The sequence below is a fragment of the Centruroides sculpturatus genome, unplaced genomic scaffold (genome assembly GCF_000671375.1).
Source record: "Centruroides sculpturatus isolate CEXI.00-Female unplaced genomic scaffold, Cexi_2.0 scaffold511, whole genome shotgun sequence".
In the NCBI taxonomy this organism is placed as follows: domain Eukaryota; kingdom Metazoa; phylum Arthropoda; class Arachnida; order Scorpiones; family Buthidae; genus Centruroides; species Centruroides sculpturatus.
The window spans coordinates 446,636-462,354 of NW_019384727.1; the positions used below are offsets into that span (position 1 = coordinate 446,636).

General features: G+C 30.9%; 1 protein-coding gene across 3 annotated transcripts in view; it reads left to right on the top strand.

Annotated features, from left to right (window-relative positions):
- LOC111628135 (G protein-coupled receptor kinase 1-like) overlaps positions 1-15,719 on the top strand; it is a 213,944-nt gene that overhangs the window by 186,714 nt on the left and 11,511 nt on the right. For all 3 annotated transcript variants that reach the window (XM_023371861.1, XM_023371863.1, XM_023371862.1), the window contains 5 exons: positions 76-142; positions 219-319; positions 5,390-5,552; positions 12,040-12,205; positions 14,524-14,657. In XM_023371861.1, the coding sequence (XP_023227629.1) occupies positions 76-142; positions 219-319; positions 5,390-5,552; positions 12,040-12,205; positions 14,524-14,657 (631 nt within the window). The remainder of the gene's footprint in view (positions 1-75; positions 143-218; positions 320-5,389; positions 5,553-12,039; positions 12,206-14,523; positions 14,658-15,719) is intronic.

Consider the following 15,719-nt stretch of genomic DNA (forward strand, 5'->3'; position numbering starts at 1 on the left):
TTTGTGTGGTTAGTATTCATAAATTAGACGTTATTTTCAAATTTTATTAATTGTAAATTATGTATTTTATGTTAGACACAGCCCATTCAGGCAACATAAAACAAAAGACAAACATGAAATTGATAGAATGACAATGACAATGGTAAGTTTATGAATATTTTTTAAATAAATGTAGGTTAGAAAATTTGACTACATATATATTTTTTAAAAATCTTTAGAATGTTGAGTTACCAGATTCATTTTCTGTTGAATTGAAAGCATTGTTAGAAGGTTTGCTGCACAGGGATGTTGATAAAAGATTAGGATGTAAAGGAAAGGGGTAAGATTATTTTTCTTACTATTGTTTTTGTTATGCTGTGTATTTATATTTCCTATTCAAAGAAAATGAAATGGACTAATTGAGATAAGGAGGGCTAGTTCTTGGAAATTTTCAGTTGCAAAATTTATTAAAAAGCCCATAAATACTATTTTACATATACTGTAATTTTGTGCAGATAACCCATTGATTACCTATGTTTAAAGATAGTTTAAAATGGATTGCAGATTATATACTGTTTTCAAATAGCAATCACAAGTTAAAGTTGATTCAAAACTACTGTATACATCTGCCAGTGTCTGGCAACAATTCACCGGATCGACAATTATTTACCTTTATGCAAGATCTTTTTTTTAATGGTCTGTCAGCTGATGACATTTTCTATTTGTGATTGCAAGGTTGGCACCATGTCAAAATGCCATGTCAGGACTGACACCATTGTGCCTTAAGGGACATGGAAATCACAATAGCCATTAGATGTTGGTTACACATTTACTGCTTACAAGCCTGAGTGGTTATGCTTGCAGGCAATCAGATTTAGAATGGAGGAGGTTCGAGAGAGAGTGCGTCCAGAAGAAATGCATTCAATTACAGAATTAACAGAAAGAAATACCCGTTTATTTACATGGGATTATACATATATTTACAAGCTATAGGAAGTTATTCAGGATTTTAATATAGGTTTATTAGGACTATCATAGCAGGTTCCTAGCCACAAGAGAGAGTGAGTTTACATTCAGTTGTGTGCTGATAAATACCTTGATTTGTTGAGTTGTTTGATGAGTGGATGTTTGACCCAAATGGGTAAGATATTGGATAATGTGATGAGGAACTATCGGTTGATAGAAATGTTGGCACTAGCAGGTGGAGGATAGGTAGATACTAGTTAGATTAGGTCTAGTTCAGGTAATTGGCATTCCATAGGGGTTATTGGCAGTGCAGAACTGGATAATGTTGGAGCATGGCAGAATCCTTGGTCCATGATGAGGTGGTAATGAATGCATGATGATCAGCAAACTCTCAATGGTGGACCAACTCCTGATGGATGGATGAACTCTGGAGATGGCAAACTGTTTTGTCATCATCGATTTTTCACTTGTATTTGGGCTGCTTCCCTTTTCTTCTCATGCATATCTTTGGTAATGTTAATTTCTATGTCCAATAGCAATTTTTGTTTGTTTTTTTTCATTAGGTTTCCGGTGACACATTCGATGTGTCATCTTGGAAAGGAAGTGACTCCAGGGTGAAAGATATAATCATATCCTTCAACAATTTTTTGTTGGGAAGAATTTTAACATTATTTTTGGGGGTTTTTCCTTTGTAAAATTTTTCATCAAGTTTGGGCCCTCACATATTTATACATTCCATAGGGAAATATTTTGGCTGACAGAGTGCACAGAGACTAATCATTAGGAAAACAAAGGCAGCTTTGCAATAAAAGTGCTTTAGTCATTATGTTTATATCATAGACCAATGTTTTTCAATTTTTTTGGATTCACATACACAACATACTGTGGTGTGTCGTGTTTTGAGTAGACAAAGAAAACAGACAACACTAAGAGCAGAGATAATCGTATATTAACACTAGGAGTACAGCCAGAACGGGGTCGAAGGGGAAACATACATACAATGTGACTAGTTGTTCTTAATCCAAGATCTTGCTATTCTTCCCTTTTCGCTCGGTCCTTTTCTTTCTTCTTCTTCCCGCCAAAGTCTTCAAACAGCCAAAAAGGTATCCCATGATCCATTTACACTCCTTATATATCAGTTGCCCCTAGCGTCCCCTTTTGTTACATTCCCAAATTACAAATTAAAAAATAAAATAGACAATTATTATAACACACGAATATTTACATTGACATAACGTTACTAATAATACATATAAACAATAATATTTTAGTAAAAAAAGGAATACCACATTTAAGCCTTCATGAAGGGGAAAAAGAAAAAAAAAACAAACATGGTGGGCACCACCACAATACCAATACCAGCACACTTCTAATTAAGAAATATTTTACTAATGTTTTCATCTGTTTATAACAGACATCTTCAGATATATAGTGCAGAACAAAATGGCTACATTAAAATTGAACTCATTTTTACAAATGATTCACAAGTTCAATTTAAAATTACTTTTGGAGCAAAGTACGTCTAGTTTAAAATTATTCTTCATATACATTACAAAATGATTTAAAATTACAGTAGAGCATCAATTATCCGAATCAATTGGGGACTGGGGTTGTTCAGAAAATCGATTTTTCAGACAACCAATTATATACAAAAAAATATATTAACCTATTCCATGTTGAAATTTGTTCAAATCCTGGCACGTCCTTAAGTACCCTCTCATGGTCACGTCAGTGCTTTTAGCTAAAACACGCACACCAACAAAAATAATATTGGAGTAGCCCAAGATATAGCCAAAGATTGCAGTGCCACAGCACTAGCAGAAATTGAAATTTGTTGACTGGAAAGCTTTTGGTTAATTGATGTTTTGGTTGATCGACATTCGGATAATCGATGCTCTACTGTATTCTCAAACAGAATACATACTTAGTTTAAAAATATTTTTAAATAACTTACAAAACTTGTTTAAATTATTTCTCGAAAAAATTACGTATTTAGTTTAAGATAATTTTTTGAACAATTATTTTCACACAAATAACTAATTTAAATTTTCATTTATGTAAAATTTAAGTTCTGTATAAATTTCAGTTGACTTAAAGTATTTAAGATGTGCTCTATCAGAAACCCTGTGTAGCAATCTTGTGTTTTGTAGATCAACACATACATCCTCACATCCAACATAAGTGGCTAAGGCCATGGTTGAAAGTTGTTTTCTTATCAAGTATTTGTGCTCCTTCATTCTCACAGTGATAAAGTCTCTTTTGCAATGCTCTTACAGTCACACCAATATATAATATTGTGTGGTTAATTCTGTCATCACACACAGGTACTGTAAATACCAGGAGAGTAAGAGTCAGATAGTGTTTTTATCATTTCTGATGAGTAAAAAATGTTGGTGAACATTGATATGCTAAATGAACATTCATTGTTCTGACGATTTCTCTACAGATTTTAGATAGTATCCTTATTGTTACATAATTATATTCAGTTATCCCACCTGTGGTATGTTTCTCTTCTCAGACTGTAGATATTATTTTGTGAGTGTTTTAACCAGAGAGGATGGGTATTCATGTTGCATCACCAATGACTTAATCCATGACAATTTTTTTTTTTTTGTTCTCCTTCAAGCACTGTGCCTAGGCTATTTTTTACAAGAGATCAAAAAGTGGAAATTTTCTAACAATAAGGGTCATGCAAATTGTATGGTATAAATAGAAGTGAATACAATTCCTGACAGTAAACAGAGGTGGAAAGTTGATCGTTTTCCAATATGATGTTGATATCTAAAAAATGTATAGTTTTTATGACTTTCTTGCTCAACATGTAATGATATGCAAAAGGGTTATTGTTAAAGTATTTTATCATTGAGTCAAGGTTAGGTTTGTCCTTCCACATAATGAAAATGTCATTAATGTATCTGGTGTAAAGCACTATATTTTCATAAAATTTAGGCAATATGGCATTCTCATATTTTCTGACCACCAATTCACACAAGGTTGCTGATAGCAACTTCCTATGGGTACAGCTCTACTCTGCAGGTATGTGACACCTTCATAATCAAAGAAGGAAGAATTAACCATTAAGTGCGATAGATCCAACACAGAAGATAGATATTATAAGTGTCCTCTATATTCCTTAGAAGAAAATCTCTAAGCTCGCAAAAACAGGGTTCAAGTTTTATCGATGGAAACAATCCGTCATAATCACAAACTGTGAAGTACATAATGCCTTGAAGTGTCAAGATTCCAAAGTCTTTCTAGTACTTGTTCCAGACTGGTGATAGTTGTTGGGATGCTACCCTAGATGACTGTTGATGTATTTGTTTAATAGTCTCTCCATGTTAATGGTGGGTGAAGTTGTTTTATCCACCACAGAATGTAACTGTTGACCCATTTTATGGGTTTTTGCAAATGCAAAGATGTGGGAACCATGTTGTTTGTTGAGGAAAGTTTCAAAATATTAGCAAAGGGTGGTGTTGGAGATTTTCAAAACCTTGGAAGTTATTTTGTCAAGAAAACCATAAGACACTAGCATGCATTTTGTGTCGGAGATATGTTGTAATATGCAATTGCAGTATGATTTGTTTTTCATAAGGACCGTATATTTTGATTTATCTGCTTTTAAGGTAATGAAGTCATTGTTGTTCAACCATCTTCTAGATGCGTTAATAGATGATCAGAGGGTCCTAGAAGAATTAGTAACATTAATGCTACAGGTGGTCATTGTCATCTTTTATCTGACATATTCTTTAGAGGTGTGATCTAGATTTCAATCATTTTTTCAATGTTTAGTATAGTTTTGAAGGTACTGGATCCTTGGAGGAGGGCATAAGAGGGAACTAGTTTGTAGACATGCATGAGTGTTGAAGGAGGTAGAACAGTGTCACAACAAATCAATCCACGTGGATGTTGGGAGTCACCATCAATATTTTGATATTTGGCAATCCACCTTAACTTCCTTTTATGTTTTTTCTTTTTTTCTTACTATACTCATTTACTGGAGCATTAATAACATTTTTTTTTACCTGTTAATCATGTGTCAAATTTAGAAATAAAACTGTATTTTATGAATGATACTTATTATCTTATTTTTCAAACAAAGTACTTATGACTCTGAAATCTTGATTTCAGGAATGCAATGTTTTTTTATGAAAATAAATTGTTTTTTAATTCCTGAAATCAATTTCTTCAAAGAAATACAAATTCTTTCAGAAAATTGGTCACACTTTGCAGTAACAATATTGTATTGATTTTGAATCTTTTTAATTATTATGAAAAGACTTGTTTGGATACACTTATTCTAGACATTTAAGAATTATTTAGATAGTAATTTTTTAAAATAATTTTTATTTGCATCATTAAAAATTTTTTAATTTTAAAAAGCAAACACTATTTTATATGAAATATTTCAAATTTATAATATTTAATAATAAAATACTTATTACAGTTCTGAAGAAGTAAAAGAACAAGCATTTTTTAAAGGTATTGATTGGCAGTTGGTATATCTTCAAAAGTATCCACCTCCACTGATACCACCAAGAGGTGAAGTTAATGCTGCAGATGCCTTTGATATTGGTTCATTTGATGAAGAAGATACAAAAGGCATTAAAGTTAGTTCTTTTATATTACTTTTTAATGAGTATTATATAATTGTTTTCCATGTATTTTGTCCAGTTTAAAAGATATATAAATTTAAAATAAATGCTGAATTAGAAAACTTGTTTTTGACTGAGCAGATTACTGTTAAGTATAAAAAAACATTTTTCATAAGCTGAAACTAATTACACTTGAACAACAACTTAAATACTTAAGGTATTGTTTAAGCTTATTGTTAACCTTCTGTAGGTTGTGCTCTTCATGATTTCCTGGCATTTTTCATTACATTGCAATATTTTCAAAAATTTTTAATATCTGCATTTCTTATTCACTTATTTTGTTCTTTCACTACAACTACTACTACTAGTAGTAATGTAGTTAATGTTAAAGGCATGGTAAAAAGACATTTTTTTTTGTTCAGTTTCTGGATTATGCATTGAATTCCTACAGCACATTCTACAGCATATGGTTTCACAGTTCTACTACTCAGACCTTTAACATGCAGTAGAATTTAATTTTCAATTTTTGTTGTACTGCATGTTAAAGATTTGAGTAGTAGTACTGTGATCTATTACAAGTGCAGTTTTTCAGACAAGTGCATGTGATATTTTTTACAATTAAAAACAGTTTAAAAAATAAATAACTTATTGGGTTGGTCAATATAAGCTTTTGATCTGTATTATCAATTAATTTGCAATAAATAACTATGAAATTCATTGGCTTTCCTGTTATAATTACAGATTCATCACACACCTTTTTGATTTGTTATTCACTCAACACACTATTTTATGAATATTGTATTTTTTATTTGTTGGATTCTTTTATAGATGTGCATTTATAATGCCATAATGTCGAATGTATACATAAGTTACCTAGCTGAGGAGGGCTTTTGAACATGCCGAAATGCATTTCAGGAAATTTTGCATTGATTGAATAAAAAATCAGAAAGGTGTATGATGAATCTGTAATTATAACAGAGAAACCAAAAGGTTCATAGTTATTTATTGCAAATTATTGAGTTACATTTACATAGTCTTGTATTTTATTAATCTATATGGAATTTTTTTTGTTGGTTTTTTATGTATTTTGTTTATGTACAAAGGCTGTTCAAGAAAAAAGACCAAATGTTTGCTATGAAAATTTTATTATTTATGTAGAAGTTTCATTAGTTCTTGACTGCTTCAAAGTAGTTCCTTGTACTAGCTACATGCCACTCTCAATTTTTCTTCCACTGCTAGAATGCATTTTCTGGAATGGCATGCATTGCATTTTCTTTTATCTTCTCTGTAATTTGAAAATAATGTCCTTTCAAGAATGTTTTCAAACTAGAAAACAGGAAAACTGCAGAGTTCATGTATGGAGAGTAAGGTGGTAGTGTCTTGTTTCTTGCTAGTGCAAGAGTACAATTGGCACATTGTCATGGGCACATCAAGGCTTGGTTTTTCCAAAATCCAGGTATCTTTTAGCACACAGTAACCTTAAAACTTCTACATAGAACTCTTTGTTGACTCTCTGATCATGATCTCCAAGATCTCACATTTTCACTGTTAAAAATCTGACAGGCACCATGTGCACATTCATTTAGATGGTTGTAGCTCAATGACTAATGCAGATAGCATGATTCAGCAAGTAGCACAATGTTCCTAAAACTTGCTGCTAAATGACAGCACCTGCCACATCTCACTTATGTAGATTTTCTTGATATTCAGAAAGGTCAGTCTTTTTTTGAATAGTCTTCATATACATTTTATGAGTAGACATATATGGTTACAGTCAGATCACTTTTCATTCTTGGCTGTGCTGAATTTTGGATCACACAGATAAACGTAACAAAGTAGAGTAGGTGAGTGAGAGACTAATTTGGAGAGAGAAAGCTCAAGATGTTATTACAGATGAAGTGCTAAAAAGATGTTCGGCATTATTAGCTCCTTCGAATAATGATATTGAACAATTTTATAAATCAATAATAAAAATTAATTGGGACTCTGCAAGTCATTGTGCCTTAGTTACTAAATGGAGACTGTTTATTTGCACCCTTGTGAATGGTTTGATAGTGACTATAAATCAGCAAAAAAAATAAAAACAGAGCATTGAGAGTTTTCATAATAATAGAAATAAGAAAATCTTGTTGAATTTTGCAATCTTGAAACCTTTTTTTTTTCTTGTGCAAAGCTAAGAAGAAAAAATATTGGAATAGAGTGAACTGTCAATTACAATCAGCTAAATCTTCAAAGGAATTTTGGTCAATTATAAATAAGATAAATTTTAAGAAGAGACCCAGCAATAATGTTTTGATTAATAGTTGGGAAGCTTTTCTACAGGAAAGTTTTTGTACCTTGACTCTAGAGTTAGCTCTAACTGCTACAGTGGAATGTTTTTCTCCAATTCTAAATACTCCATTTTCCCTAAACAAACTAAAAGCTACAATTGCTAAGTTAAAGAACAAATCAGCTCCTGGTTATGATGGCATTAAAACTTAATGCATTAAACAGTTATTTGAGGAAATTTTAATGAATTTGTTAAGTTACTTGAACAGGATAAAAGATTTGGCTGTTTTTCCACAAGACTGGAAGAGAGTTCTACTCAGAATGATTTACAAGAAAGGGGACAAGTCTGACTCTCGTAACTATTGCCCAATTGCATTGTTGAATAATTTCAGAAAGTTTTTTATTGGATTACTGTTGTATCATGTGAATTATACATGTGAAATTCATGTGAAATATACATAGACTGACAAAGGAAAGACGTATCAAGAATACTGAGCAACATATTATATGTTCAAACAAAGTATTTTATTTCACATCTATAAAAAAAAAACCTGTTCAAATATTTCAACTCCACAGTAATTAATCACAGTACAGCTTCAAACAATATTTTGGCAGACAATGACAAAATGTACCAATTGCAACATAGAAATATAAGTGATAACTGAAAATTATGACTAATACTTACATGCTAGCTTTAAACCAGGGTAAGAAAGAAGTTGATAGGGAGAGTAGAGAATTTGGGAAAATAGAATATAGTAAAGAGTGAAATACTCTAGGTGTTGCTGCACAATTTGGATGGGATGCCATGTTGAACTTTTTCTGAAAAGTCTCTCATCTTCATCTTCACTAGGTTTCTCCTTGCACCTCATTGCTACACTTTTTATCATAACTATAATAAAATCCAACTTTCTTCTCAGACTCTCTTGAATTCTTCAGTCATTGTCATTCGCAATCTGGAGCACCACATTCAACATCTGTCCACCTGCCCATTATATCTGGGGCATAGAATGCCTCTTTCTTCCACTCACTGGCCTCAGGACTTCCTTTCTTTCATTGTTCTCTGTGGTTCCAAGAATTGGTCACCACCCAAGAGAAAAGAGTTAGAAAGGAATTGGACAGACCTCCAATGGAAATTAAGATTATACAAAGTATTTAGATATTTTGGTAAAAAATAATTGCTTTGTTTCCTCAAGATTTGCATTACAATGTTTATAATCCATTATTAAAAATGGAGAAATCTTTTAGAAGAAATTGGGCTGCTTTGATTCATAAAATATTTAATGATTTGGGTTATTCATGTATTTTCTTAAACCAATCTTTTTCCTTATTGAAGACCCACCTGAATGAGATAATTTAGGTTAAATTTGAACAATTGTGGAACCAAGACCTGTCTTATTTGTCAATGTATCAAGGCTATGTTTTTGATTGAGCATTCAGCTGGCAAACTAGGTATTATTTAAATTATGATGTAAGTTATCTTGTTAAAAGTTTAATTATGCAATTGCATCTGAACAAATTTCATATTATGATAAGGGGCCATCATTTGGAAATTTTTAATAATAGACTTTATCCTTATTGTAAAAGCACTGTTGATTCAGTAATAACTCATATCTTTGATTCTTGCACTGTGTTATTTCAGTTAGAAAATAGGATTCTAGATGAAGAATTTAAAATGGTTTATTTAAAAGCAATAATTTATCTAAACTGATTCTTTGTAATGTATACTCCTTTTTGCTGAATTTATTGACATATTTGTAATTAATACTATGTTATTTATATATACTTTTTTTTAATGTTGTTTATTTGTGTAACATCCAAATTCATAAACAATATTACATCCACAACACACCATAACTTCTAAAACTTACTTCAAACATAAACCAAAAATGGTGCTTAATTCAACTTTTACATCTTTCACTAACGTTTTTGAACCTTTGTCCAAATCCAAATTCATTAACTTGTTATCTGTTTCCTTCTTGTGTGATTGAAATTGAATCAATAAAATACAGTAAGACCCCACTTAATGCGGCGGACGCATTCCTAGACAACAAAGCGCTAAACAAAACAGCATTAAACGAGGTCATTTTAACATAGAGTAAATAGGAATAGGGGAACACGCAACCAAAAATAAACAAATTTTACTTTAATTTTAAGTTATTTTTATATTAATTTGTATTATAATATATGTTAAATAACACACAAACATATGCACACAGAAATGTAAAGTTCATTTTTTGTGAGGAAGGTCCTAACTTTTCTGAAATTCTTGTTCTTTTGCAATAAAGTGGTGAAGTTACATTTGTTGGTTTTTTCTTTCTGTAAGCAAATGTCGGTAGCAGAAGATTGCATCCAAAATGCCTCATTTTGCTTTTGCATTCCTTTGAAAATCTGAATCATTCACTACAATTTGATCAACAGTTTCGGTTATCTTACCAAACTCTTACTAAGGAAATCTGTAGAGAAATTTTTTGGGTTCTTCATTTTCAGAATCTCTGTTTTCCAGTTCTTGAAGGTCGTCATTGGTAAGGCTCTCACCTGAAACCTGTGGTGACTCCTCAACATCCTGCTCGTCTATATCTTCTAGTCCTGCTATATTGATTAGGTTGAGTTTGGTCAACCTAACGATACAGCGATAGGCTCTTCTTGTTGAGAATTCTTGGATATCTTCAATCATAACTTCTTCCCCACTTTATTTGTGCATTATCAATTAATTCTTGCCAAGCGAAGTCGATATTTCTTATGGCATCCATGATGTTATATTTTTTTAATGTAATAATGAGGTTTACTGTAATAATAATAATAATAATAATAACTCTCTTGTGTTCACCACCTGGTTGTGGTGGGAGAGCCCAGTAATTTTACTGATCCGTAGAGCAATGCAGGCTGGAGCACAAGCTCCTGGTAGGTACACCCATGTCAGTAAAGTCTATGAGGAGAAATGAAGCTGAGTGACCACACCCACTTTCTGTGGAGATATTTACCATGGTAGTAACCAAGTCTAACTGTGCTAGGATGTCACCCAGGTTAACAAGGGTTCGTATGTTAGGCAGAGGATAATGTTCAAAAAATAGGCCAGTCTCCTTTGGTTACTGGTGGTGAAAGCAGTACCAGCCTAAGCATGGCTACCTCAATGCCCTCAACAGATGTGAAGAACCAACCTAGCTTTGGTGTTTGTGGCAATGCATCCACAAAGGCTGGAAAACCATGCTAACAGATGAAATGGACAATGGAAATGAATGAGTTTATCACTTGTCATTGGTAAGGTTGGTAAGGTCATTGGTACTTACTACACCATAACAAATCTTGAAACAAACATGACAGCATACATACATACAACAACTACATCATAGATTCACACAATAATATCCTCACTTCACTGTTTCACTGTCACCGAACAAAGGGTTCTTAATCAAATACGAACAATTATACACAACCACAATTCCACAAACAATATTTGTTTTGTAATTTAGTATTTTAGTGTTTATTCAATTATATTGGATTTAAGACTTTTTGTTACAAACATACAAAATAATAATAATCATTTATTTATTTGTTATTTGTTGTTATCAACTGAATAAAGATGGGAAAAAACAAAGTGTTTAATTAATAACACAATTTGGTGTTCAACAGTCAATAATAATAATTTTTGTTTTTTAAAATGCCATGAAGTATTGATGTTATATGCTAGACTTTTTCACATCTAGTTTATTCTTCTATGTGCTAAGGGAGTTAGGTGCCATCCCTTATTAAATTTAATAATTATAATTAATGTAGTATTTATTTATTAATTCAGAAGGTTATTAATTTACATTAATATAACTATCGGGCTTACAGATTCATTACAGATACTTGTGATTATACTGTATTTTGATTATTTACTATTATTACTACATTACAGATACTACTGAGTGATTATACTGTATTTTGATTATTTTAATAATCAAAATACAGTATAATCACTCAGTATATATTGTTGCTTTACTATATGTGTTTTTGTTAATAAACGTTAATTGGTGATTAATCTTTATTTAGTAAAGGGATATTGAGAGTAGATAAACCTATTATTTTTATGAAGCATTCAAAAACACACTGAAAAATTTTCATGATAATAATAATAATAATTTAAAAGATGTTTAGAATTTTTAAAATCTTTAACTCATAAAATTTAAATATATCAACTTTATTTATTATAAAACTTTTATTTGTAAATGCATATTTATTTCATATTATATAGTTAACTGAAGCCGATCAGGAACTGTACAAAAATTTTCCAGTTGTAATATCAGAAAGGTGGCAGCAAGAAATAGCAGAAACTGTATTTGAAACAATTAATCAAGAAGCAGATAAAATTGAGCAGAAAAAACGTGCCAAGATGAAAATGAAGTTTGAGGATGAAAAAGGTAATACAGAATTATTAATATTGAAATTTAAAAAAAAAATGATATATTTGAAACTTTTATTTAAAAAAATAATGATAGCATCCTTTGAATTATGATATTAATAAACCATTATTGCAAGAAAAGTTGTTTTATGAGAGTGTATTAAGTAGGAATTAAACTTTCTTTGATGATTGTGAAAACAATGAAATAAAATGTTTAATGAAGCCAAATGTCATGCAAACAAACAAACAAAGACAATATTTAGATGGCCTTAACTTTCAGTGTAGCCTATAAAAAGGAAGGTTGAAGGGATAAGAGAAGAGTAAGGAATTAAGTAGAAGAAAGGAAAATTGGGTATAGGAAAGTTAAGAAAGGAAGATGTTCATGGTTGTTTGCAGGTATCAAAAAATGTAAAATAGTTGAATCAAAAACATAATAAAAAATATACAAACAAAACAACAATAATGCAAACATCACAAAGCAAAATTGGATATGACATTACAATGTAATTGTGCATACATTACTAGCAATGAAACATTTGGAGGTGTTTTCCCAGTCTAATGTATACACTTATGAATACATGCAAGTGTAGCTGGTGATATTTATAACAAGGTTAAAATACTTAATTCTGAGTTACCAGTGGAAATTGTGACATTTCAGTAAACATCTCCAACTGGTGTCCAATCTGAATTCGATCCTGAATAACTCTGGCAACAAACAAGATTGCCAATTGAAAAAGGGCAAGAGAGTGATCACAACTAACCAGTACATCATAGATACACAGTCTTTAAAAAGCCTATAACTCTCACACATGGCAGCTTTTTCCGTCAAGATGGTCTTTTTTTTATAAAAGTGATAGGAATCAGGAATACAGTGACAAACATTTTTCCTTCAGTGTAGTTCCTTAAATTGTATTTGTGGACAATAATATAATAGCTTTTAAATAATAATTAAAACGTTACAATGTTAATTTTGTTTATATGTTAAGTACTGTTATAACTTTTATAAGATATTGCAAAAACAGATTGAACCACTTTTTGATAGGTGCAACAAGTGTAATGATGATAAACAACTGGTGAATAGCAGTAGTTAGTTAGTTATTTGTTGGTATTTTATTTGTTTTTCTATGATTTTGTTCTCTATAATTTGATATATCTGAAAATAATGTTAAAATTACACATTGTTGTACAGTCAACTCATATTAATATGAATCACTAGGGGAAAAATAGTTAGTTCATTTTATTGAAAATTTGTATTAATGATTTTCATGGTCAAAGGTCAAGATTGTATAATTTGTGAAGTTAAGAATTAATAGACAATTGAAATTTCTAAATTATTTTTGAATTAATTTACTAAATGAAATTAAATAAAATTAAATTTATTTCCAAAAATAAATTAATGATCTATTAATTAATGATTTTCAAATCAATGTAAGGAGGAGATGGTACTCACTGTTTAAGTGTGGAGCAGTATATCAGAGTTTTTAAACAAAACAAAGCTAAAAGAAATATGTGGTTTTTTTCTGTTGAAGACTGTTTGATAAAATATAAAGTATAAAATATTTTTTGGTATCAAAAGAGTAAAAAAAGAAGCCAAATTTGATGCAAAGTAGCCAAACCTGGCATAACTTTATTCATTCCTGATGTGCATACTAGCACATGTTTGCATGGGACCACATCCATTTACAGAGGCAGATGTCCTTAAACTTCAGTCCTATTTTCTGAATACAGTAGAATGATCTGCTACAACCAGATGTTTGATTTGTTGTACATTTGGAGGTCAAACCTGTCTTTGTTTACTAGGAGAAAAAAATCTGTTCTATTCAAAATAGAACATTTATTACAGTATCAGGTTTCTTTTTACACTTTTCAATGTGAATAATAAACTCATTATTAAAAAAAGTAGGGTTATTTCTTGGGGATTGTGAAGGTTCAGTTTAACAAACACTTGTAAAATTTTTGTTCACTTTACTGCATGAGAAATAATGTTGTGACAATATAGTAGTGAATTCACTTTATCAGTGTTTGTTTTAATGTGAATTCACTGTAAATCAGGATAGCCAAACTTTATCGTAGGAGACATATACTACTGTGATGAGAAAATATCGGGAATTGTTTATTTAAACTGCATACATGCAAGATGGTACTGTTATCATGTTTTTGTCATTTGGTTTGACTTTCATCAACATCTAACAGCAATCTGTTCATCATCATTTGTTTTCATTTGCAAATAAATGCTTGTTTTGTGTATAAAGAATTTATGTACTGACAATTTTTCAAAATATCAAATGTAATTGAATGAAGAACTTGCATTAATATATCTGTTTTCTTTAATTTTAGAGTCTGATTGTATTATTCATGGCTATATTAAGAAATTGGGTGGGCCTTTTGCATCTGCTTGGCAAACTCGTTATGGAAAACTCTATCCAAACAGACTAGAACTTCACACAGAATCAAGCAGTAGTAAACCAGAAGTAAGTGACTTAGCTGTTATAAAATAGAATGTGTTTATTTTTTAATTTATTATTTAAATATCAAATTTCATTTATCAAAATTAACATTTTTATTTAACGACCAATTCTTACATACTATAATTACAGGTAACCCCCGTATAACACGGTAGTTACGTTCCAAAAAATTGCCATGTTATGCGAATCCGTGTTATACGAAACAAAGAACTAATACGAAAAGGAGGGTTAGGTTCCAAAAATTAAAAAAAATGCTAGTATATTTTCATAATTAAGATAAATATCTTCATTAAAATTTTTTTAAGTGATACATATCAATATAAATTAAACAATGTTTTGCAATGTTCTGCATTATCTTCAGATCCATGCTTTACCTTTTGCAAAATGTATGTAATTTTAGATTTCTTGCTTCTAGTTAAAAGGTCTTTATAAATTTCCTTATATGGTGCTAAGCACTTATGAAGAATAAAGCAAGTATGGAATGTTGTTGAATGGAAAGTGATGTTGCCGAAAAACATTCGGCAACATCAGAAGCAGAAGCGTCGCGATCTGGCAACATTGAAAGAAGTTTCGAGAAGGACCACGTGTATCGACAGAAGGCGAGAAGAGAAAATTTACATACTTAAGTACTAATAGTTCACGAAAATAATAATTTTCCTGAACTATTATTAGTTAAGTATGTAAAAATTTATTACATTTCCTGTTGTACAAGGGTTTTACCCAATTCTCGAACGGTGTCAGAGTGAATCCGTGCTATAGAAGTGCCGTGTTATACGGGGGTTACCTGTACGTGGTATGTGTAAATAACCCAACTGGAAATCACTATTGCAGATTGTACAACCAGACAGTGACACCTTTATGTTGTAGTTGGTGCATATGATTTTTTAAAATGTGCTAAAAGTTACTAAAATTAATGTTTAATATATAATATATAATTAATTTAATTATAATTATGAAATTAACAATTAAATTCAGTGAAGTTTCCATAATTGATCTAATTTTTGTACACTGGACATACACCCTATGTAAACAATAGGAAACCAACTTCTCTATATTGACCACCTCTGT